At 43.4% G+C, this 25776-nt stretch overlaps 1 protein-coding gene across 6 annotated transcripts in view; it reads left to right on the top strand.

Annotated features, from left to right (window-relative positions):
• The window catches only part of ACTN1 (actinin alpha 1), a 142433-nt gene that overhangs the window by 77296 nt on the left and 39361 nt on the right, over positions 1-25776 (top strand). For all 6 annotated transcript variants that reach the window (XR_006282054.1, XM_038407603.2, XM_038407601.2 and 3 more), the window contains exons 4-7: positions 11001-11087; positions 11719-11806; positions 14807-14885; positions 25005-25086. Coding sequence is in view for 5 of the 6 variants with exons in the window: in XM_038407603.2 (XP_038263531.1) it covers positions 11001-11087; positions 11719-11806; positions 14807-14885; positions 25005-25086 (336 nt within the window). In the remaining variant the exon portion in view is untranslated. The remainder of the gene's footprint in view (positions 1-11000; positions 11088-11718; positions 11807-14806; positions 14886-25004; positions 25087-25776) is intronic.

Below are 25776 nucleotides of genomic sequence, written 5' to 3'. Positions count from 1 at the left end.
TTGGCAAGTTGTCCCCATTGTTCTGTTAAGGCAAGGTTAATCAATTACTGATGGCCTTTAATGACACTTGAATTCAGGGACAGATGCTTAGATGTGTCACACTCCCCTCCCCCCTTAACACAACAGGGATGATGTAATCTAATGTGACCATCTTTAGTGGAAGACATATAAGAAAATAGAGTTCATAAAATCATACAGGAATTCATAAGTTCATATAGGCAGTTTCCCAAACTGTCACACCCAGATCTCCTCAATTGCCTCCTCCATTGGTTTGGCCCCAATCCATCCTTCCTCTTTAGGTGGGGCATTTCCTTCATGTCTTTATTGCTTTGAAAGATATCTGCATCCTCCTCCCTTTCTGGTTGGCAGCTAGGTAGTTGCCTTTGTTCCATTTTGTTTGCTTAACCAATAGGGTGAGGATTACAGCTGGCTGAATTACTGCCCCAACCAATATCTGGCTATTGATGTCATCAAGGGAATGGCCTTGCTTATGATAATCAAAAGAGCTGTTCCTGCTGATACTCTGAAAAAATGTGGTGCAGATTAAAACCATCTGGTACAGGACTATGGAAAGCCTGTGATTGTCGGAGCCTCTCCTCAGGTGAAGCAGGTGCAGAAAACAACAAAGATCAATTCAAAACTACTGTGGGACTAGCTGGCGTACTAATTTAAATTCTTCCTTGGTCTGTATGTGCCAGTGTTTGAATCTGTGAGGAGGCTGGGACTAAGGTAGCAGAGGGTGCTGAAAGTTAGGACTGAAGATTAGCTGATCTCTATTCAGAAAGCTGGTACGTGTTCTTTAATGACAGCACAAGCTATAACCACGCCTAAGTGATCACTGCATGATCATGGAGTTGTATTTCAGCTATGCCACAATAATATAACTATTTATAGTGGTGAGGGAGCACCGCTGTACTTAGGGTTGCATCCTGATATCTGTTTAAAAGTTGACCTAAGGCCTCTAAAATTGACATGCTGAGTTAGATTTCTTTGAATGTTGGTGCGCCTCAGGAGGGTTCAGAATAGGATTAGTGACCCAAATTTTGGAATTGTTTGAGCCATGGATTCTGGAGATTATAAGCCCCTCCCTCCAGTAGCTATTTTAAAAAAAGTTTCTCAGTATGTGTTTTTGTACAGGGTTAGTAATCCAAATTTGGGGTAATTTGACCAATGGGTTCCTGAGTTACAGGCCAGGTGCCCCCACCACGGGAAAGGCTTCCTTCTGCTACCTTGTACTCTTAAACTGAAAGGCTCTAATTATTGGATGAATCACAGACCTCTTGATGGCTGTGAACTCAACCTTCATTTAATATATCTAAGGATAAGTTAATCAGACCCCCACCTAAGATAAAATGAGTTGTAGACACAACCTGACATCAGTTACAGTTTTGCGAGTTATGGTGGCAGTTTTGTAATGGGGGAATGTAATCAAGGTGTTTGGGGAAAAAATAGACATGTGAAAGATTCCTGGGAGGAGTGGGATATTGGGGGCTGAGAAGTGGGGGAATAGGAGGAGAGGGCTTTGGGGCTGCAGTGAGGGGAGGGGTATGGATGGTAGGGAGGTGAGAGAGGTTGGGGGCTCAGGTGAGGAGGGGCATGGCACCTCTAGCTCTGCCAGGGTACTCCTTCCCCTGCACCTCTAGCTTTGCCAGTGGATTCCAACCACCTTGCACCCCAACCTTCCTGTATCACAACACTATTCCATTGTAACATAATTATCCTTCACTCCAGGCCTTGGAGGTGAATGTGGTTACAGAAATAGGAGGTAACTGCAATAGAAATGCTTGCAGACCAGGGAGTGAAGACTTCAGGGTTTGCAGTGGGAGGCCGAGGGTATAGTATGGGAGGGGGGCTAGGTTGGAGAAGGGGATGCTTTGAATGGGTCAGCAGCATGGTTTGGGAGGTGTTCTGAAGACAGCACAAGGTCAATGGGAGAATTTTCCAGTTGACCTAGCTACATGGGAGAAGCCCTCCCTTTGGCATAGGTAGTTCCTTCACTGAAGTGCTACAGCAGCAGTAGTGCAGCTGCGCTGCTGTAGCACTTTAAATGTAGACAAGTCCTATGTTCATGCAGAGTTAGGGTTGCTTGGTGGTAGGTTGTCCCCTTGCAGAACGCTGAGTTGAGTAACACTCAAACTTCTGAAAATCAAAAAAAGCAGAGTTAAGGCATGCTGACTGCATCTGGAGTGTATCCAAATAGTTCCCATTGCCAGCTCCAGGGGAACACAGGGACAGTGCTGTGGGCAACCTTTTTTTTTTTTTTTTGTACTTTAATAATGTTAGCTGGAATCCTGTGAGTGAGAGTGAATTGGCTGTAAAAGGAGGTGAAGAGCTTTTACGTTTCAGCAGCTGTGGAGTTGGGTGTGTGTGTGTGTGTGTGTGTGTGTGTGTGTTGGTTAACAGAGCATGTTAAGGCATTGCTGAAAGAGGGCAGAGTTAAGGCTGTAGGGTGCCTTAACTTTCCTGGTTTTCAGAAATTTGAGTTTTGCTGCAACCACCAAGCAACCTAAAAACTACAGTAAAGTAGTTTTTTGCCACTGAATATGTGGTGAGGCTTAGCCCATACCGCTGCAGTTCATGGAGTAAGATGATGGAGGTGGTCTAGGGGCTTAGTGAAATGCACATACATCCGCATTAAAAATGGGCCTCTGCTGTTAATGTCCTTGGTGTGACAGTAACTCTGCCCACTGAAGGGATTATGAGCTTTCCTGGTGCAGATATTTTAATAGCCTAAATTTAAGACGTCAAAAAGTCAACACATCAGCAAACTAGAAAAGGAAAAACAGTGAGGCAGTCAAAATGCAGCTAACACGCTCAGGAAAAGAAGCCATAAACTCCTCAAGTAAGTGGGACTGAGCTAGGAAGTTATCCAAGTAGTTTACTACGAAGGGGGGGAAAACTTTGGCCAGGCAAGTGCATTTCTCACCCTAAAACAGTTCGGCCAGTCTCAAAGTAAGGCTGCCATGTGGCATCCAAAGGACCTGATACCCAGGCATGCACACTCTCTCTCTGTATAGCTGTATTAAACAGCAGTTTGTTATTGCCCTTATCTGTATCTAAACCTATTTATTAAATTAGACAGAATTGTTTCCCACCCCCTTCCAAAAAAGCAAGCCCAGGAAGAAATCCCTGGGAAACTGTCAAGAATGGGCAGCTGATGAAAATATTCTTTGGAGACAACTGAGCCCTACACTGATTCCTGGCCTGGCACTCTAGGTGTGGGAGGGAGAAAGCATTGAAAAAGGAGCCCTCCCCACACTGAGTCCTGGCCCCACATGGTGGGGAGGTCTGGGGGGGGAAGTGGGGGAGCAGGCTTGGATATTGAGCCCACTTCATGCTGATTCCTGGCCCCACATGGTGTGGAGGTCTGGGGGGGAAGTGGGGGAGCAGGCTTGTATATTGAGCCCACCCCATGCTGATTCTCAGGACTGTGCAGATGTGAAGTCCTGGGGAGTGGGAATCGGCAGCGGGGAGGGGGTCAGTCTTGGTTTTATCAGACACAAGGCCAGTGGTAATATTTTCCATGATATTTTTCTTATATTCCAACAAATATTCTCTGGTATTTACAAGCCAAACAAAGCATTGTGTTGATGCACATGAACCAGAAAGTGGAATTGACTTCTTTATAAACAGTAACAGAGCTGGCTGCTTTTCCTCATTGAAGCTGAATGAAATGCATTGTAAGCAAAAGGAATAACCAGTGAAACCTAACCACAGATTTTACAACTATCTTTAACTGGTAACCTCAAGCATCACTATTAACCTTTAAAAATGACTTAATTGGAGGCTGTCTGATTGGGGCACTTGCAGTACAAGACAGCTGTAAAAATCTGGGTCAAGGGTGTTGTAGCCAGATGTGACTTCCAAATGATTCTTTATCTGACACTAAAAATCTCATTCTGCAGAGGTCTTTCTTTGATGTAATAGATTCCACATTGGGTATGATATCAGGATTCAGTCAAGTTCAAGAGGGCCAACATTAACTCCTCACTACTTGCATTACTGTACTTGCATCTCCAGTGTAGACAGAAAACAATCCATTTCTTAAACATGAGAGGCTTGATTCTTTTTTTGTGTACCCTGTGTAACTCTGGCTTCAGTGGAATTACTGCTGATTTACGTCAGTGTAAGAGAGATGAAAATCAGGCTCAAGGAATGCAACAATATAAAAGGTGCTATCTGAGCAAGATGTCTGCTTAAATCCTGGACAGCACAGATATGCAGACAGACAGCAGAGTAAGGGTTTGTCAGTCCATGAGCAGCGGAAAGAGAAAGCAAGGAGACCTCCGCACTTCAGCATTTACAAAACAGGTTATCTTTATCTCCACCTCCTGCCCGCCGCAATTGGGGAACTGGGTGAGCATGTGAAAAGACTGTGTGGCATGCATACCCACAGGGCTATTGCCCAACGATCTGTCCTTGGTATTGATCTGTCCCAGTCCATCAGTAGTAGTGTGCCTCTTATAGACGTCTGCTTTGAAGGCTGTTCTATATTTTTGTTAGCTGGGCTGATGGGGAGCAAACATCCAGAGCCTTTAATTAAAGACGTGTGAGGTTGCTCTAAATGGTTACATTTAACTCCTTTGTCACTTCTGTGGTGTCAAAGATTCTCTCTTTGTAGTGTGGAACCAGCAACTCCCTGCTGCACTGTGAGCTTTGCTCCCTTATGTTAGAAACAGCGATAGTCCAAGGGCACCACATGAATCCTATAGTAGAATGAACTTGCAGCGTACCTTGGGCACTAGGAACACAGCTGTAGGAGAGAGAACAAGGAGTACTTATGGCACCTTAGAGACTAAACACATTTATTTGGGCATAAGCTTTCGTGGGCTAACACCCACTTCATCAGATGCATGCAGTGGAAAATACAGAGGGACGATATACAGAGAACATGGAAAAATGGGGGTTGCCATACCAACTCTAATGAGACTAATCACTTAAGGTGGGCTATTATCAGCAGGAGAAAAAAACGTTTGTAGTGATGATCAGGATGGCCCATTTAAAACAGTTGACAGGAAGGTGTGAGTAACAGTAGGGGAAAAATAAGCCTGGGGAAAGAGTTTTTAGTTTGTCTAATGACCCATCCGCTCCCAGTCTTTATTCAAGCCTAATTTAATGGTTTCCAGTTTTCAAATTAATTCCAGTTCTGCAGTTTCTCTTTGGAGTCTGTTTTTGAAGTTTTTTTGTTGAGGAATTGTGACTGTTAGGTCTGTAATTGAGTGTCCAGGGTGGTTGAAGTGTTCTCCGACTGGTTTTTGAATGGTCTCTTTCTTGACGTCTGATTTGTGTCCATTTATTCTTTTGCGTAGAGACTGTCTAGTTTGCCCAATGTACATGGCAGTCCCTGATGGTGTGGCTGATGTGGTTAGGTCCTATGATGGTGTCCCTTGAAGAGATATGTGGACAGATTTGGCAACGGGCTTTGTTGCAAGGATAGGTTCCTGGGTTAGTGTTTTTGTTGTGTGGTGTGTGGTTTCTGGGAAGTATTTGCTTCAGTTTGGGGGGCTGTCTGTAAGCAAGGACTGGCCTGTCTCCCAAGATCGTGAGAGTGAGGGATCGTCTTTCAGGATAGGTTGTAGATCCTTGATGCACTGGAGAGGTTTTAGTTGGGGACTGAAGGTGACGGCTAGTGGCGTTCTGTTACTTTCTTTGATGGGCCTGTCCTGTAGTAGGTGAGTTCTGGGTGCTCTTTTGGCTCTGTCAGTCTGTTTCGTCACTTCAGCCCAGTGGGTATTACAGTTTTAAGAATGCTTGATAGAGATAGATCTCTTATTAGTCTCTAAGGTGCCACAAGTACTCCTTGTTGTTTTTGCTGATACAGACTAACACAGCTACTACTCTGAAAGCTGTGGGAGAGTGAATGGGCTAGGATCAGGTGGTTTCATTGGAATAGGTGTGACCACTGGCTTCTTTCAGCAAGCTGGCCAAATTTGTACCCAAGGTGCTGGAGGATGTACTTGGGCTCTAGAAGGCAAGGGTGTCTGCCTGCCCACTCTTTGCTCAGAGCAGCAATTATGTAAATTGTATCAGAAAGTCTTTAAAATGGTGATATTAATTACCTACCTCATGGTTTTGATTGATTTGTTAGTGTTTGTAAAGCACTTTCAGGATTAAAAGATGCCATAAATTGAACTGAAGTCAACTAAAATAAAAAGCTAGCAGTAGTTTCTGGTCTTAAACCTTCCCCTGTGTCCTCCTGCCAACTCCTGTGGTCTTTACAATCTTAGTTTTTTTCCCCCAAATGTTTCTCTCCTCTTGTTTTGGAAAAACCCACAGAAAATGCTGTCAGATGTATCAGATAAACAAACTGAACACAATGGTGCTATTTTCCTTCATTCTTTCTGAACTGCTGGCATCTCAGCTTGTAGACATCATTTGTAACAAAGTACAAAAATACTCAAAGGGAAGTATATTTTTTTTTCTTTAAATTGACTGTGTCCTGGAGCTCTTCAAAATACTAATATCGTAGGACTGGAAAAACTTGCTGTAAACTATTTCACATCATATTTTTGATTCTTCCCCCCTCCCCCCGCACTTCCTGAGAGAGAGGCACTATATGTGAAAGAAAGCATAGAGTCAAATATCATAACAATTTTATATGAATCAAACTGTATCATAAAATCTCTCTAGATGGAAATTCCATGCTTGAGTATTAAGAGTATAGCAGTAGAGATATGCTACCAACTAGCTGACCAGGATGTTGATGGTGATTGTGAAATGCTCAAGGAGATTAGAAAGGCTATAAAAATGGAAAACTCAATAATAATGGAGAATTTCAACTATTCTCATATTGATTGGGTATGTGTCACCTCAGGACGGGATGCTGAGATAAAGTTTCTTGACACCACTAATGACTGCTTTTTGGAGCAGCTAGTCCTGGAATCCACAAGAGGAGAGGGCTTTCTTGATTTAGTCGTAAGTGGAGCACAGGATCTGGTCCAAGAGGTGAATATGGCTAAGCTGATTGGTAATAGTGACTGTATTATAATTTTAAATTAAACATCCTTGAAGGGGGTGGATAACAAAGAAGGCCACCACCGTAGCACTTAACTTCAAAAAGGGGAACTACACAAAAATGAGGAAGCTAGTTAAATGGAAATTAAAAGAAACAGTTACAAGAGTGAAATGCCTCTAAGATGCTTGGAATTTTTTTTAAAACACCACAATAGAGGCTCAAATTTAAATGTATACCCCACATTAAAAAGAACAGCAAGAAGACCAAAAATAAGCTGCCATGGCTAAACAACAAAGTAAAAGAAGCGAAAAGGCATCCTTTAAAAACTGGAAGTCAAATCCTACTGAGGAAAATAGAAAGGGGCATAAACTCTGGCAAGTCAAGTGTAACGGTATAATTAGGCAGGTCAAAAAAGAATTTGAAGAGCAACTAATAAAAGACTGAAAAACTAACAGCAAAAAATTATTTAAGTAAATCAAAAGCAGGAAGCCGGCCAACCAATCAGTGGGGCTGCTGGACAATTGAGGTGCTAAAGAAGCAGTCAAGGACGATAAAGCCATTGTGGAGAAGCTTAATGAATTCTTTGTGTCGGTCTTCGCTGAGAGGATGTGAGGGAGATTCCCAGACCTGAGCCATTGTTTTTAGATGACAAATCTGAGGAACTGTCCCAAGTGAGGTGTCAATAGAGGAAGCTTTGGAACAAATTGATAAATTAAACAGTAATAAGTCACCAGGACCAGATGGTATTCACCCAAGAGTTCTGAAGGAACTCAAATGTGAAACTGCAGAACTAATAACTGTGGTATGTAATCTATCACTTAAATAAGCTTCTTTACTAGATGACTGGAGGATAGTTAATGTGATGCTAGAGGTGATCCTGACAATTACAGGCCAATAAGCTTAACTGTAGTAAAGAACAGAATTATCAGATACATAAATGAACATAATTTGATGGGGGAAGAGTCAACACAGCTTTTTAAAGGGAAATCATGCCTCACCAATCTATTAAAATTCTTTTTAGCGGGTCAACAAACATGGAGACAAGGGGGTATTGTGTACTTAGACTTTCAGAAAGCCTTTGACAAGGTCCCTCACCAAAGGCTCTTAAGCAAAGTAAGCAGTCATGGCATAAGAGGGATGGTTCTCTCATGGATCTGTAACTGGATAAAAGACAGGAAACAAAGGGTAGGAATCAATGCTCAATTTTCAGAATGGAGAGAGGTAAACAGTCACGTCAAATCCAAAGAGTTACAAAGGGATCTAACAAAACTGGGTGAGTGGGCACCCAAATACCAGATGAAATTCAGTGCTGATAATTGCAAAGTAATGCACATTTGAAAACATAATCCCAACTATACATACGAAATGATGGAGTCTAATTTAGCTGTTACCACTCAAGAAAATGATCTTGGAGTCATTGCGGATAGTTCTCTGAAAATATCATCTCAATGTGCAACGGCAGTCAAAAAAGCTAACAGAATATTAGGAGCCATTAGGAAAGTGATAGATAATAAGACAGAAAATATCATAATGCCTCTATATAAATCCATGATAAGCCCACACCTGGAATGCTGCATGCAGTTCTGGTCACCCCATCTCAAAAAAAAATACATTAGAAATGGAGAAACTGAAGGGCATTGAAAATGAAAAAGGGTATAGAACAACTTCCACGTCAGAAGAGAGTAAAAAGGCTGGGGCTATTCGTCTCGGAAAAGAGATGACAGGGATTGGGGTGGGGGGGATATGATAGAGGTCTATAACATCCTGAATGGTGTGGAGAAGTGAATAAGGCAGTGTTATTTACTCCTTCATATTACACAAGAACCGGGGGTCGCCCAATAAAATTAATACAAACAAAAGGAAATAATTCTTCACACAATGGACAGTCAGCCTGCAGAATTCATTGCCAGGGGATGTTGTGAAGGCCAAAAGTATAACTGGGTTCAAAATAGAAGTAGATAAGTTCATGGAGGATAGGTCCATCAATGGCTATTAGCCAGGATGGTCAGGGGTGCTACCCCCATGTTCTGGGTGTCCTTAGGCCTCTGACTGCCAGACTGGGTGTCCTTAGGCCTCTGACTGAATGACGGGATGGATTACTTGATGACTGCCTTTTTCTGTTCATGCCCTTTGAAGCGTTTGCCATTGGCCGCTGTCGGAAGAATACATTTATTAGTCTTTAAGGTGCCATAAGGACTCCTCATTGTTTTTGCTGATACAGACTAACACGGCTACCACTCTGAAACCTTATATTAGAAAGACATTTCTAGTCATTTTAAAGTTGATTGGATCTCAAACATTTCCCATGCAATGCAGGAAATAGCAGTAGAACAAAAAGGAGAAACTGCTTAGTTTAGTTTCACTGTCCAAAAATATTTGGTGGCATACATTATATGTGATTCTTTCAGTTTTATAATCTCTAGTGCTAGTGACAGAGGCTAGGTATCCTAAAGTGGCTTTTTAAAAACGTTGACAGTGTTTTCCTCTTAAATGGGGTGGAATCTTTTTACCTGTCAAGGGTCAGAGCATTAGAAACAGCTACTTGGTATGTCATTTGTATTACTTGGCACTAATTCACAAGCAATTGCAAACCCTTTCTGAACCAGCTGCTACTCTCCAGAACTTTATCCCAAATTCTAAACGGATTATGTCTCATGCATGCATGGGGTCTGTTTCTAAAGCCCATGAGTTGTTGATCACTTGCTGATTTGCATTGCAAAAGGGTCCAGTGAGCAATAAAGTACAATCTGCTTCACATCTTAAGTTAATATTCTGCTTGAGTGGAGTATAACATGTGCCTTTTGCTGCATCTGCAGCCAAGGTGTATGCACTTTGATGGTGACATGCCATTGATGCTTTTTGGCAATTGTATATCTGAAAGTAGCCCTACATGGATGCAGTCTGAAGACCTGCACTTACCCAGGAACTAGCCATGTTTCATTTATAATCTTGGTGGGTATTTGTCCACACCACAACACTAGCTCTTAGGGTTTAGTTACACAGTAAAGATTCACCACATACATTGGTATAATTATACTGGTATTTTAAACTGCTGTAGTTGTATCAGGTGTATAACTCCTCTGCGTGGACACTCTTGTTCTGGGATATGAGTAACTTTTAAGATAAACTTTTTCAGTTGCATAGATATGCATAGAACTTTTTGTTATAGATTCTAAAGGCTTGTCTACTCTACAGAGCCCTGGCCAGTGTAGCTATGCTAGCAAACCCCCTTAGTGGAGATGCAATATATATGTTGGCCAAAAGAGTAGTTCTGCTAGCTTAGCTAGACCAGCTCCTCAAATGACATTAGCTGTGCTGACAGAGGCGCTTTCCTGTCAACATAGTTGTATTTACGCTGTGGCTTTTGCTGGCATAGCTATGTCAGCAAGGGGGATTTTTGGACCAGACTCCTAGTCACCATTGCTGTGCTGGCAAAACTTTGTAGTATAGACCAAGCTCTAAATGACATAAGCGAAACCAGAAAAAGACATTCTTATACTGAAATAAGAGTGTCCACTTGGGAAGTTATATCAGTATAGCTATAATGATTTGAATGCATTCCTTACCAGATACCAATATAACTTCCCCATGTAGATAAGCTGTTATATTGTCAGCCTCTACTTAAAAGCTCAGTAGTAGGATTGAGATATATCAATGGAGTTTGTGGAGAGCCTGCCGGGCTGTATAAATTTAACTTGGGAACCTTACCCTGCCGGAAACGTTCATCAGATGGAAGTCCAGCTCTCAGATCTGTAAAAGATGAAACTCCCTGTCTTTTCTTGAAAAGAAAAGGAGTACTTGTGGCACCTTAGAGACTAACAAATTTATTTGAGCATAAGCTTTTGTGAGCTACAGCTGAAATGAGCTGTAGCTCACGAAAGCTTATGCTCAAATAAATTTGTTAGTCTCTAAGGTGACACAAGTACTCCTTTTCTTTTTGCGAATACAGACTAACACGGCTGCCACTCTGAAACCTCTGTTTTCTTGGTCAGGCTTCCACTGGGGTTTGCGCACACGACATAATGATTTTGGTTTTTTTCTGCAGAAATTGTGGATGGAAATGTTAAAATGACCCTTGGAATGATCTGGACCATCATCCTACGCTTTGCCATTCAGGATATCTCTGTGGAAGGTAAATCTCAGAGCCTCCATCTACTGTTCAAGAATGAGTGAAGGTGGGGAACAAATAGCTGTGTGCCTTGCTCCAAAGGAGATTGGTATGAGAGTTTCGGGGTAACTGAATCAGCAGAGGACATATCCTGGATGACACAATGGGGCCCTGAGATCCAACCTGCCCTGAACTCTGACCACTCTTGCTGGCCAGTTCATGGCTTGATATGGATATCTTAGGAGGAGTCTTCATATCCTGCTCCTTGGAGTGTATTTCAGAGGAGTGGGGAAGGAAAGGGGAAAAGGTTAAACCTGGCAATGTGCAGTTGATCTTGGACTCTAGGACATTTTCTGCTGGCTGATCTATGGTATTGCATGGAAATATCGACCCAGGCTAGGCAGCTAGCTCCAAAATGCCATGTAGACCTACCCTGAGAGAAATAATGGTAAGAAATCAGAAACCTGCATAAGAGATTCATCCCTAGAAGAAGGAAGTTAAATGAGAAACAGAGGTATGCCTCACTGCTGTTTCTAACAAAGACACTGGGTCAGAATGAATTGGAAACACTGTTCTACAGCCTATGCAAGGGATCAGAAAATTCCAGGAAAAATTTGACACAGAAAAATCTGTGTCTCTCTTGCTTTCTCTCTAGAGACATCTGCTAAGGAAGGGCTTTTGTTATGGTGTCAGAGGAAGACAGCTCCCTACAAAAATGTGAACATTCAGAATTTCCATATCAGGTAAGGTTGGTTGTTTTTTGTTTTTTTTTTAAATAGTATTTGGCATTCTTATCCTCGTATGTTCATAGGGCTTTTGACACTATTTGGCATCTGGCATAACTAACCTCTCAAGGAAGTTCTGAGACTAGTTGTTGTTCTGATATTATGTAGGACCAAAGTAGCACCTACTGATTTGCCCAATGTTCCACAGTAAATCAGTGGCAAACCCCACTATAGGACCCAGTTTCCTGCCTCCCAGTCCCTTTCTCTGACTACAAATGCTGCCTTTGTCAAATACTTTGGAGCATTAAGCCCATTGACGACACTGTCGGTGTTTGTAGCTGTTTATGAAATAATACTTCCCGAGTGAAGCTACAAACATTTTTGGGAGAAATTTCCTAAGGTCAGGTCTATCGTACAAACTTGTATCTGTATGGTAACATTGGTTAGGGAGGTGTTTTTTTTTGGTTTTTTTTTGTTTTTTTTATTTTTTAAACAACATTTCTGTACAGGCAAAAGCACTCATGTAGACAAAGTTATATTGGTATGAGAGTGATTTTGCCGTTACAGCTCACTTTGCTTGGAGAGCCTGTTTAAGCTATATCTGCAAAAGCACTTTTTTGCCTGTCCCAGTAGAGCTAGCTCAGTAAACCTTTTCTAGTATATACGGGGTCTAAGTTTGGGATCTGTTAAACTATGCAAGTATCACCATGGGGGGAGACTGCTAGTGGGGGTGATGGTATAAAGTTAGGTTAAACAAATCCTTACAAAAAGCATAACTGTGCGGAATGATCCTGTCATAGTTGGACAGGAGAAGAGGAGAAATTGACTAGGATTGCCAGTTTTTTTTCCTTTTCCTCCACCTTTTGAGTTCTACTAAATAAAAGCCCATCCCTCTCCAAGAGCAAAATATAGGTAATCGTTTGTATTAATCTGACATTACATCGATCAGGGTGGATTGATTTAAATCATCAAGTATGAAGCCTTCATTTAAATAATCAATATTAATTAACTTTTCTATTTGTATTTCAGTTTTATTTTTTAAAGAAAGATGAATTCACATTGGTGGATATAACCATTAAAATGTGTTTTGATTTACAACTAAAACAGAGCCTTCACACTAGATTGGATACATCTTTTTGCTATGTAGTGGGGTACACTATTGGTATACATTTATTTAAGCAATTACACATCGTAAATATTTTCAGATTCATATTAATTGTACATTTTTAGCATATTGGAAAATGGTGAATGATGGGTAGAGTCATAAGAATATACATAATTTTGAGAACTGAGCCAATCAGAGCTCAGGAAGGGAAAAGCTATAAAATAGGAGTATGAGACCACCCAGATGGGCTCAGTGGGTGATCCCAATGAGGTAGATCGGGGCGGGCAAACTTTTTGGCCTGAGGGCCACATTGGGTTTCCAAAATTGTATGGAGGGCCGGTTAGGGGAGGCTGTGTCTCCCCAAACAGCCAGGCATGGCCTGGCCCCCGCCTACTATCTGACACCCTTCCCCCCTGATGGTCGCTTCTCACCCTCTGATGGTTCCCCCAGGACTCCTGCCCCATCCACCACCCCCTACTCCCTGTCCCTGTCCCTTGACCACCCCCCTTCCCCAAATTCCTGACTTGCTCCCCAGGACCCCTGCCTCATCCAACCACCTTTTCTCCCTGTCCCCTGACTGCCCCCTGCCACCCCATTCAACCTCCCCTCTCCTTCCTGACTCGCTCTCCAGGACCCTTGCCTCATCCAACCACCTCTTCTCCCTGCCCCCTGCCACCCTATCTAACCCCCCCTCTCCTTCCTGACTCTCCCCCCGGGACCCCTGTCCCACCAACCCCCCTGTTCTCTACCCTCTAACCACCCTGATCCCTATCCACACCCCTGCCCCCTGACCACCACCCCCAACTCCCCTGCCCTCTAGCCAACCCCCCCGCTCCCTGCCTCTTTATCGCGCTCCCTGGAGCACCAGAGCCTTGTGCCGGCAGCACAGTGCGCTGAGGCTACAGGGGAGGTGCAGGGGGCTAGGAGCACACGGGCCAGGCAGGAGGGTCCTGCGGGCCATAGTTTGCCCACCTCTAAGGTAGATGATGGTATTTCCTGGAGTCAGAGGCCGAGTCCCAACACCTGTGATGACTTGCCAGTCTCTTGCACCTAGTAGCACAGCCCCAGGGTCCCCCACAGGATCAAGCCCTTAATATAGTGCGTGAGCTATTGTGCCATATTTACAAAGCTTGACCTCAAATGTTGGATGTTTTCCCCTGGATTCTTTCTTTATATAGAAAAGCAGCTTTTACCTAAAGTTTCTCTGATAGAGACTCATGGATTCAGCATATTTATTTTTTATTTAAATGTTTTAAGAGATTATAATAAATTTAGGCCTTAACATATTTTGTATTAAATTGAGATTTCATTTTAAATGGGTTTATTTTTTTAAGACTTTTTTATAATTTAAATAATAGAATAAAAAATCCATTTTTATCCACCCTGATATTGTTCTATTTTTTGTCCTCCCTTCTCCCACCAGCTTTGGATTCTATGCTGAGGACTGGAGTAGGGAGAGAGATGAGGGAGGGCAAATATAGTGCTGATCATAGCCAATAGCAATTGCTCCTCCTCATTCTTGATCTATCCTCTCCTAGAAGATCTTTGGTTTGCATATGAAGACTTTTTTCATCCCTAAGATCTGTTTCTGCCCTTGAGTGCCTGGGCACTCTATTTAACAATGAAAGTTCTGTGGTGAGTGAGAATTGGCATTAGGGAGGTGGCCACACTAAGAACCTGGTCCCACATCAAGTCAGTGGGAGTTTTGGCCACTGACTTCAGTGAGAGCAGGGTGAGGGCTAAAGCAGAGGAGAGCCTTGTCCACAGTTGAGTATTTACAGAAGTTGCTGTAAGGTAATGAGCCCAAGGGTAAAGGTCTAGTCTCCCAGAGTCTTGCCCCCATCTGTCATGCCCCTCCATGTGTCTTCCTGACCGAACACTTTTAATTGTGCTCTCTTCAATCTCTTTCGCAGCTGGAAGGATGGCCTTGGCTTCTGTGCTTTGATTCACAGACATCGCCCAGAGCTCATCGACTATGGGAAGCTGCGAAAGGTACTAGTTTAAATTGATTTAAGTTAAGGAGCAGAGACCCTGGGTTTGTTGAAATTAAGAGGGATTTGAGCTAGCTTGACAAACCAGGAGGAAAACTTAAACTTGCCACTGAAGCTGAAAATATCTTGTCTGGGGAGGAAAGAGGGGAGAGATCAATAAATTCAGCCTCACTGAAAAAAGCTTTATGAATTGCCTACCTGCCATTCCCTGTTTTCACAATGATTTATTGGCAGATAAGAGGTGGGTGTGGTCTGTAGGAAGTATGGATCACATGTGCCCACGTCCAATATGGCAAAATCTGTTAACTCAGTGATGCCAATTTTTTATGCTAACCTTGTGTGCAAATTACATGAACTAGCCAGTCAAGTCAATGTTAGGCCTGGAGCAAAAAGGATGGGGCAGGTTACCTGGCTATGAGATTCCTTTTCACAGAACTAGAGTGAGACAGGCATATGTACATTCTTTGCCATCACTTGAAACCTTGTAATGAGCTGCCTCCTTAGCGTGGTTAATCATCTCTGCTGTAGTGTTGGGCTCTTCCTAGCACTTGGATTGGCGCATTAAGCAATTGAAAAGTGTTTTTATAGGAAAGTTTTTCTAGTTTGAAAAATCAATTCTATTAAAATGGGATCTTCCTGCTCAAAAGATCAGCTCCCTGGTGTATTTGAGGCAGATCGGATGACTTCGTGACCAAAGAGTGTTTATTGCTTTGTATACCTGTTAGCTCTCCTGAGCCAGCACAGTATGAAAGCATGAGCTGGATTCTATTCCTACTTCTGCATTGTCAACAGAACAGTGTACTAAGTTCCAGGTATTTACACCTGTGCCTGCTTCTTGAAGGAAGTGAGACCGCACAAGTGTCACTGAGGGCAAGAATTTGTGATACTTGAAAACTGAGCATGTTAAATATAGAAATCATTGGGATCATAAGCATAGAACCCCATCGTCAATGGATCTCAGTTCTTGCAATGGTGGGGCCAAGTGGATGGGACCAGTATGCAAATAAGTAGAGTACAAAAGAGTTAATTAAATCAGCTGTCTGTGTGAGACGCTAACTGCACAATACCTAATACTCCATACAATCAATAACTTCCGAGGTGTTCACTGTCTTGCAGAGCAGTCAATTGTATTTTCTATCAGTTTTAGCGTCTTGGGATCAGCACTTGATGAATAAACAGTGGAGGTGGACCGCATCTGTTTACACAAACAGCAGCAACAAAAGAAAACAGGTTAAAGTCAACCACGTTTTCATTTTTTTTTCCTGTTGGAAAAATAAGGCAGCTAAACAATGGGTCTTTGAAAATGAAAAATCTAGCAGGGAAACCACAGAAAGCCAAAACCAAATCACCCTGCTGTGAGGAAAGGGAAAGGAAGTTTAGCTGCTCACACAGCCTGACGGCTTTTCAGAATGAAAATGAGTGGTTGTCCTGTCCAGATGGAGGGCAAGAATTTGGTCTGAGGAGGGATTGACAACCCCTGCTCTTCCCTTGTCTCCTACCCTTCTTGAAGAAGGTTAAAGAGAAACCTTCTAATGAGAGAAACTCATCAGACCTTTTCTACTGCTTCTTGTCCTCTTTCCCATGGTTGTTTTCCCTTCCCTGTGCACTTTTCTCACCACTGTTGTTCCTTTGCCTCTTCCCCTTGCTCTTTTTGGCTTTGCTTAGACTAGAATTTAAAGGTGTCTTGTTAGCATGTTGTCTACAGCAAAGGGGTTGGCTGAGGGACACTGTCTTTAACACAGTGAATTTAACTGTCTTTAACGCTGAATTGGTTGAGCTAAAGCCTAGGGAGAATGTAGCAGGTAGCCTAGCTCTAACTCTACCAGTTTAGCTCATGTTTAAGACAGCAGGGGGCCTTCTCCATGTTACACTTTTACAACGTGTCATCTAGGACAGTAGTCTCCAAACTGGGGTGCGCAAGATGATCCCAGGGGGTGCACGGCAGCAGAAGCGCCGCAGGACAGCACTCTGCCGTTTTTTGTTCTTTGGCGGCAGCTCTGCCTGTCCATGGCTGGTGTTCGTAGGGTGACCAGACGTCCTGATAAAAATTTTTAGTTTTGTCCCGCGTCTCTACCGATGCACGGTTTGTCCCGATATTGCGGCTTTGGCTGCTCTGGCGTGGTTTTTTTTTTTTTTTTTTTTGCTTCCCCCAGGTCTTCTGGTCGCCTTCTGCCGGTGGCGCGTCTGCGATGGGTCTTCCAGTCTTCACGCTGGGGTGCGCGAGCCAAAAAGTTTGGAGACCACTGATTTAGGATGTTGCTAACATGGCTCTTTTTTTAAATCTTAGTCTCGGCAAAGCCATTTCTCCCTCCTCAGATCCTTGCCTTTTGTCTCTTCGGTTCATCTCACTTAGTTTTCTCCACCTGCCCCCTGGAGACTGTTGTTTCCTCCCAGAGTTTGGAGCCTTTCCCCTGGTTCTGCTTCATTCCTGCCAGAGCGGGGTGGCCAACCTGAGCCTGAGAGAGAGCCAGAATTTACCAACATACATTGCCAAAGAGCCACAGTAATACGTCAGCAGCCCCCCATCAGCTTCACCGCCCCCGCTCCTAGCACCTCCCACCCACCAGCAGTCCCACCGATCAGCACCTCCCCTCCTTCCCCTCACCTCGCAATCAGCTGGTTCATGGTGTGCAGGAGGCTCTGGGGGGGAGGTTGAGGAGCCAGGGCATGGCAGGCTCAGGGGCAGGAAGGGGTGGATTTGGGCCAGGGCCTGTGGCAGAGCCAGGGATTGGCACTGAGCCCCCACAGCACACTGGAAAGATAGTGCCTGTAGCTCCAGCCCCGGAGTCGATGCCTATACAAGGAGCTGCATATTAACTTCTGAAGAGCTGCATGTGGCTCCAGAGCCACAGGTTGGCCATCCCTGTGCTACAGCTTTTGGATCAGTGAGGAGGAGGAGAGCAGCTGGGTATCAGTGTAAAAGACACAGTTTATCTTTGTAGATAAAATTGGGCATGTTCTGGACAGATACAGCTGAAGGGAGACACAATTGTCCACATAAAGGAATCTTTGAGATAAGACGGGGATTGCGCTCTTTCAGTAAAGCTCAGATTAGTATTATAAAGGGTTTAAGAGGCAGCAGGAAAAACTGACATCTCTTCAATGAAATGTTCACACCTGATGTCCTATTGAGCTGCATCACTAAAAGCTGCAAAAGGGCTTGGCAGTTCTGGAACACATCTGAGCCTTAATAGGCTTGGATGGCAGCAACTACTTGATATTGCAGCTACCTGTTTTGGACAAGTGATTGCTCTTCAGGGCTCTGGTTAATGGTAAGGAAGATGTTGGGGTGAATTCTCTTGGCATGCTGACAGGGGGCAGCCTGTCAGGAGTTGGGTTTTCCCTTCCCCCATCTCTCCCCTATCTTTAGCCCAATTGCAAACCACGTTTCTGATCTCTTCATTCAGCATGAAGATTGAATGATGGCATAATCACTCCTCCAGTGCTGTAATCAGTACATAAACTTGGCCAGTATAAGGTTCATATTGCCGTATTGGATGCTTCCTAATTTGTTTAAGACAACTCCTGAAAACATAAGTCATACTAATTGGATTTTTTTTGGCTTCTGCTGCTCTGACAGATACAGTAAGTGCTCTGTCTCTCCACTCCCACCCTGCTCCAACCCCTTTCTGATTGCTGGTTGATAGAGGAATTTTTGTATTGGTGACATTGCAATAATTACCATGGTAACATCTTGTGATATGGGGACTTCAAGCTTACTGGAGGAGGAGAGACATCTCTGAGTGTGTGAGTCAGGGTTGTGGGGTGGTGGGGGAAGGTGGGAGCTGTGGGAGAATCTAACATGAATGTCTCCAGTCAGCAAAAGCAGAGTGCACAAGATAGGTTTTTCTTCTGGCCAGGTTTACCAACGATCACAGCTTAAATAGTGGAATCTTTAAACAAGTAAAATACAGCTTTCCTTAATGTTGGCTCAGACAGACTCTAACAAGCTGTTCCTCTCTTCTTCCCTCATCTACTTTAAAGCTCATCTGAGGCAAATTGGTATCAAGGCGCTTCTGCTGGGCCTTACCCCTTTAAACATCAGTCTTGTGTGTTCTTTGGGGTGCACAGCCCTAGAAGGAATTGGACGTGTTAGAGAAAGAGAAGTCTCGGCTTTCGTTCTGTGCCAGTCTATTCAGGTTCTCATATCACACCTGTTGCTGTGGCATATGATTACTGCGTTAAACGACATGACTCATATCTGTCACATTAGTTCTTTCCTTCTTTTTCTCTATCTTGGGGAAATCTGCAGCATGTGGATTTAAAATAACAATATGTCTGCGGTGCTGTGTGTTTATATTAGTGAAGGTGAGGTTGAAGAGGTGCATGTTATATTTGGAATGGAAAATGGTGAGGTTTAGAGGTGGTTCTTAGAATCTGTGGGAGTTCATTCCACAGTCTTGGACTGGCATGTAAGACACCTCTGTCTCCTGCACAAATGAGCTTCACCTTTGCAGTAGATGCTCTGTATTTCCTGAAGGGTGGGCTTGTTGACCATAATCCTCTTCTTGGATCTTTAGGCAATCTTTCAGGTACAAGAGGACTGGATTGTTAAGCACCTTACATTTTGGTGTGATAGCCTACAGGGAGCCAATGTAGTGAGTGGAGGATAGGTATGATGTGCTCATGACAACCCCTATTGATGTGGAGATGTACTGCTGTGTCTTGTAGCTCCTGAGGAACATGCTGGTAGACTGCATTGCTATTGCCCAGTCAAGAGGTAACACAGGTTTGTATTACTGGGGCCAGGTCATCGCCACTTCCCCAGGATGGGACATAGTCTCCTTGGCAGAGATGGTGCAATGCACTGCTCATGTCCAGTGCTGTATGAGAACTAATGTAAGCATGGAATACAGGGACACTCCTAAATTGGACTGTCTAAGACTAATTATGCATCTTCCAGCAGAAGACTGCACCATTGCTATAAATTTCTCAAAGCATTTCTCTTTGCCAGCGCACACAGTCTGAGTTTTGCCCAAGTTTAGCTCCCCTGTTCATCCATGAGCTAGTCTTTGTCAAACACTAAGTTGTTTGCTTGCAGTGATGTGGTCATCAGCTTCGTTCCCTTATAGGCCACTGAATCTTGCATTTTTGTTATCTACAAAATTTATATATGTATGGACTTGTCTTGCTTTGTGTTCACTTTCGCATGCAACAGGGCTTCCAGCGCTTCCTCTGGGAGAACTTCTACGTAGTAGATCTTCCCTTCAGGAAACCCTTCCTAACTTTCAGCCACAACATTTCTTGTTAACTAGGTTCCAGTACGCTAAACTGTACCCCTCCTGTGCCAGGTCTAGATTCCTTTCCCTCTTTGGTGTTGGAAGGGTGTAGATACTGTCTGATATGCAAATGAGTTTGACTTAATGTATTTGCTGCTCCCTTTCCTGAAGGAGGTGTTGCTGAATCTAACCCCTCTTCAAAACACATGTTCAAATGGGTCTGTACCAGTGAAGTGTATCAGTGCTGGTTTTTGTTTTAAAAGGCTGTTTAAATGCCAGACTGTTTAATGGTCACTTATGACTGAGAAATTAGACAGTTAGTGTACATGGTGCTGCTTAATGTATGTGGCGTTTCTGTACAATAATGAAAATGCCATGTGGGCTAGGGGACAAATTAGTGAGGGAGCCAGCACTTTGGATTTCTGAATTTTAATGCAACAGACTGGCTGAAAATGTAATGTAGTTTAATGAATAAAAGGCCTTTTCTTTTTTCTCTCTCAAGCAATGGCTCTAAGGGCCTGCCTACATAAGGTGAAGGAATACTGCTATAAATGTTGTTTGGAGTTTGCCAAATTCATGAAATACTGTGTAGCTGATGTAAGTGTTTTACAAGCACTGACTTACTAGTTGATCCCAATGCCTGAGGTGAGGTCTTTAGTGAAGTCCCAGCTGAACGGGCACGACTTATTTCTCCCCAGCGCAGATAGGCAACAAGAATGTTGCCTGCGAATTGGTGTGTCCGGTCCTCTTAACCCCATCTCACAATGCAGTGCTTTGTGGCTGCCTACAATCCCCTACCCCCTGAATCAGTGCTAGACAGGTGCATCTAAAAGCAGTGATACAGTCACAGTGATGAGTGTATCGTGTCTAGACGAAGCAAAAGGGTGCCATCAAGCAGCATTGGTTATTTGTGGCTATGGCTCTCATAATGACAAGTGTGACAGCCATCAGTTTTATGCCAGCTGTGTTCATACAATGGTTTCCTAACTTAATATAGACCCATCCCATTTAGATTAATGGACAAACTCTTTTCGGCCTTGATTGAGGGGAGGTAGGGTGTTTTTGTTTTGTTTGTTTCGTTTTTGTTTTGTTTTGTTTGTCAGTGAGGAGGAGGGGAGCTTAAGGTTGTCACATTTTGTCAGTCAAATGTTACTTTTTTATTTTAGGCAGGGACCCAAGTGTTATGGAAGCAAGAGGAAGAAATATCTCTCTAACTTGTAGCAGGCAGGAAATGCAGAGATTGCATCTCTGTAGTCTAGCAACACTAGAAAATGACCTATTGCTGGCAATGGTTGTCTGCAACAAAAACCAGTGCAACAAAAAACAGAACTGCAACTGGCCTCCCTTGCTCCTCCTCATCTGGGGCTGAAAATCATTATCCGCAAATGTAGACAAGGCACTTTAAAACCAGCATAGAAAAAGTGACCAATAGTACCATGTTCACCAGATCTTCGCACTTTTTGAAATGCCACGGAATGCATTTTGGTTTGGTCTACACTGATACTTAGACTGTGTTCAGTACTATAACAGTACTGGGACTCTCCAGATGGTGCTATTACAGATGGCCTTCTTGGCTCTGTGTATCTGAATGTGTAGGAGTTAGAGCTTGAAGTGCTTATTGTTAATTGTGATGCACTCCTTTTTAGATGTTGACTGTATTGCCAACAGAGTATTTTTGCCGGTGTCTCTTTATGTGTCTGTTTCACTGATAAAGTTTGTACCACCACTGCTAGAATACTGTATCCAGTTCTGAGGTCCACAATTCAAGAAAGACTTTGAAAAGTTGGACAGGGCTTAGAGAAGAGCCATGAGAATTAGAGAAGGATTAGAAAATCTGCCTTCTAGTGATAGACTCAAGGAGCTCAATCTGTTAAATTTAACAAGAGACGGTTAAGGGGTGACTTTGATTACAATCTAGCAGAGAAAGATATAAACAATCCAATGGCTGCAAGTTGAAGCTAGACCAATTCAGACTGGAAATAAGGCCTAAATTTTTAACAGTGAGAGTAATTAACCATAGGATGAATTTACCAAGGATCATGATTGATTCTTGATACTTGCAATTTTAAAATCAAGATTGGATGTGTTACTCTAAAAGCTCTGCTCTAGAAACTATTTTGGGGAAGTTCTCTGGCCTGTGCTATACAGGAGTCAGACTAGATGAACACTATGGGCCCTTCTGGCTTTGGAATCTATAAATCTACTTATTTTCGAAGGCACAGAATTAGTGCCTAAAGGTTATACCTACACAAAGAAACAACAATTTGTTACATGGTGCCAAAATATTACACATATTGGATTAGAGGGAATTGTTTCTGAAAACTGTAGATGTTTCAATGTTCTAACCTAGATAAAACTTTAGTGTGGGGACTGCACAATGACCAGTGCTGCAAAGGGCCCACAGGTGCGAGACCAGGCTTTTTCTTTCTTAATTGCTTCTATCCAAGCACATTTAGCTTACACCCTCCTGCTTTGCTTGGTCCAAGAGAGGTGGCTTGCTAATCCAATTTCACTTGAAGATGCATCTCCTAGGTCACTGCAATAAGTAACTGCACCAAGCCCTTAAGTGTGGGAGTTAAGTGGCACAGAAAAGCCAAATATGAAGGATAAACTGCATGGAATTTCTTCATCTCCTAGCACTGGGGAGGGTCAGGGCTACACCACTCTTATATTGATGAGAATATGCTGAGAGAGACAGTCTTCACACTATCCTGAAAACCTGTTAGTGTTAAACACTAGTTAAACACTACCAACTGCCATGTAGACTCTCCACCAATAGAAGCCACTGGTTCCAGTGCCAACAACATAAAAGTCGATGTTACGCATGTTGTTCAGTCTCTTTGGCAGCTTATTTCACACAAATGGAATGATTTTTGGGAGCATAACCACCATGATTGTGTGGCTATTGCAATATTTTCACAGAATAAAAGTAAATATTTCCATAGCTGTTTGATGCAAAGCTGAATAATCTGGAGTCCGAGAGTTCTCAGACTGGGTTGGGAGGCACTAGATAGTTGGTATCTATGTTTGAACACTTAAAGATTTCTCATAGGGCTTTCTTTTTTGATGACTCCTGCCTTTGGAATTCTAGCCCCTTGTTTGGTCCTTTAAAGTCTAGTTATTTTCATGGTATGATCAAGGCACACTTATTTTCTTTAGGATTTGACTGACTACCTTTTAAGATCTGTAACTGAAGTGCATTTCTGCCCTGGCAATAGGTATAATAGAAATTAATTAAAATATGCTATGTTTTCAAGGGCCAGGTAGTGTCTGGTAAGTGGGAATACCTTGAATGGAGGTTTAATACTCATACAAAAGACAGGACCTTTACTTAAAAACAAAAACAAAAAAAAGATCTTGTAGAGTAAGGATTTGTTCTGGGTGTCCTGGGAAACTGCCTTTTCTTCCCACTCAACTGTGTGCAATGAACTGTACACCGGCTGGTAACAGTACTCAAGCCCAGAAGTAGCTGCCATCATAGTGTTGCTAGATGTAAATAGTTGGTGAATTTTGAAATTTTTGGGGGATAAATGCTGTATAAATGTAAAATACCACTGTTACTATCAATATGACATTGCATCTATAGTAGGGCAAATTAGAACCTTTTAATTAGGCTGTGAGATATGCATAACTTTTCCTATTGTTGCATCTTTATATCAAGATTGAGTGTCTTTCTAAAATATATGCTTTACCTCAGTGGTTCTCAAACAATACCTTGACCCCTTCCACAGAATATACCTCTGAGTGTGGACCCCCTCCCCTTATAAATTAACACTAATATAAATGCTAGAGGCAAAGCGGAGTTTGAGGTGGCTGCTGACAGCTCATGATCCCCATGTAATAACCTCATGACCCCCTGAGCAGTCACGGCCCCCAGTATGAGAACCCCTGCTGTAAATCAAGCAGAAGCTATGGGCTTGATGCAGGAGCTGTTGCAGAGGTGGGCAAACTTTTTGGCCTGAGGGCCACATCGGGGTTCTGAAACTGTATGGACGCCCAGGTAGGGAAGGCTGTGCCTCCCCAAACAGCCTGGCCCTCATCCCCTCCCACTTCCTGCACCCTGACTGTCCCCCTCAGAACCCCTGACCCATCCAACCCCCTTGCTCCTTGTCTCCTGACTGCTCTCCTCCCCCACCCTCCAGAACCTCAGCCCCATCCAACCTCCCCTGTCCCCTGACTGCCCCCTGGGACTCCCTGACCTTATCCAATCCCCCCTCTCCCTGCCCCCTTACCATGCCGCTCAGAGCACCACGATTGGCAGCTGCACCGCCCAGCCAGAGCCAGCCACACAGCCGCGCAGTCTAGAGCACAGTCTAGAGCAGCGCTGCCCGGCAGGAGCTTGAAGCCCACTGTCCAGAGCGCTGGCAGCACGGCGAGCTGAGGTTGCGGGGGAGAGGGGACAGCAGGGGAGGGGCTGGGGGCTAGCCTCCCTGGCCGGGAGCTATGGGGCCGGGCAGGATAGTCCCTCGGGCTGGATGTGGCCTGCAGGCCATAGTTTGCCCACCTCTGAGTTATTGAGTGGAATTCTATGAACAGCAGAAGGTCAGACTAGATGATCATAATGGTCTCTTCTAGCCTTAAAAGCTAGGAATCCCCACACCCTTTAGATTCTTTTGTTAAATCTGTTTGCAAAGTTGACTCCTAACCAATCAATTGCTTACACTTGTGATTCTTGTTAATGCCATCAGTCACATGGCTGAGTCCCCAGGCACTGCTTTTAAAATGAACCCATTTATTTAATCTGCTATGGTGCCTGCTGCATCAGTGGTTTCGTATATGTATTTCTGTCAGTCCAACTGAGTTATCTGAAGCAAACCAAACAATTATGCTCTCTGATTTCAGAGAAATATTGTTTCTCTTGCTGCATTTTGATGCTAACACTCTGGCTCTTCCTTTCCTAGGATGATCCTCTTACTAACCTAAACACAGCCTTCGACGTGGCTGAGAAGTATCTGGACATCCCCAAGATGTTGGATGCCGAAGGTAAAGTAGAATCCAATTTTTGTTTTTAATTTTTTTTCCCAAGATATTCCCCGTCTCTTCTAGTTGGACATGTATTATTCCAGATCTTCCTAATCTTGCATGCCCCCTCCATCACCACACCCCAAACAAATAAAATAAAGGTTACAACAGAAAAATGAATCTCTTGTTCTGTTTCTCTCTTCTTCCTGTGCCCCTCATTCTCCCATGTCTGTTCAGTAGTTTTTAATCTGGGGCTGATACAGCGGGCAGAGACGCGTAATACTTGGATATATCTATCTGACTGGGGTGGGGCTCCATACTGGATACCAAACTGATTTGTGAACCAACACCACATTATGTGGTGGCCCTACATATAATGAACGGGAGAAAACATCAAAACAGACCAACTTCAGTTATTTCCTAAATATTGTCATGGTATCATTGTCCCCATCGTACTGTGCTTGACACATGTTGGCATCCCATCTCTGGCCCATAGCTCCCTATTAGTTACAGTAAAGGCTCCAATTTGGGTTGGATCTACTCTTCGGTTCCTACAGGCCAGACTCCTGACTACAAGAGTTTGCTTGTACCTAATACTAATTTGTCATCTCTGTAGTCAGAATCCTGCACTGTCATTACTGCCTTTTGTAAAGGTTTCCATTCTCTTGCCATGAATCTAAAATTTACCTAAGATCTTGGTTTCCCCGTATC

The sequence above is a fragment of the Dermochelys coriacea genome, chromosome 6 (genome assembly GCF_009764565.3).
Source record: "Dermochelys coriacea isolate rDerCor1 chromosome 6, rDerCor1.pri.v4, whole genome shotgun sequence".
NCBI classification, from domain to species: Eukaryota; Metazoa; Chordata; order Testudines; family Dermochelyidae; genus Dermochelys; species Dermochelys coriacea.
This window is presented reverse-complemented; position numbering and strand designations above follow the sequence as displayed.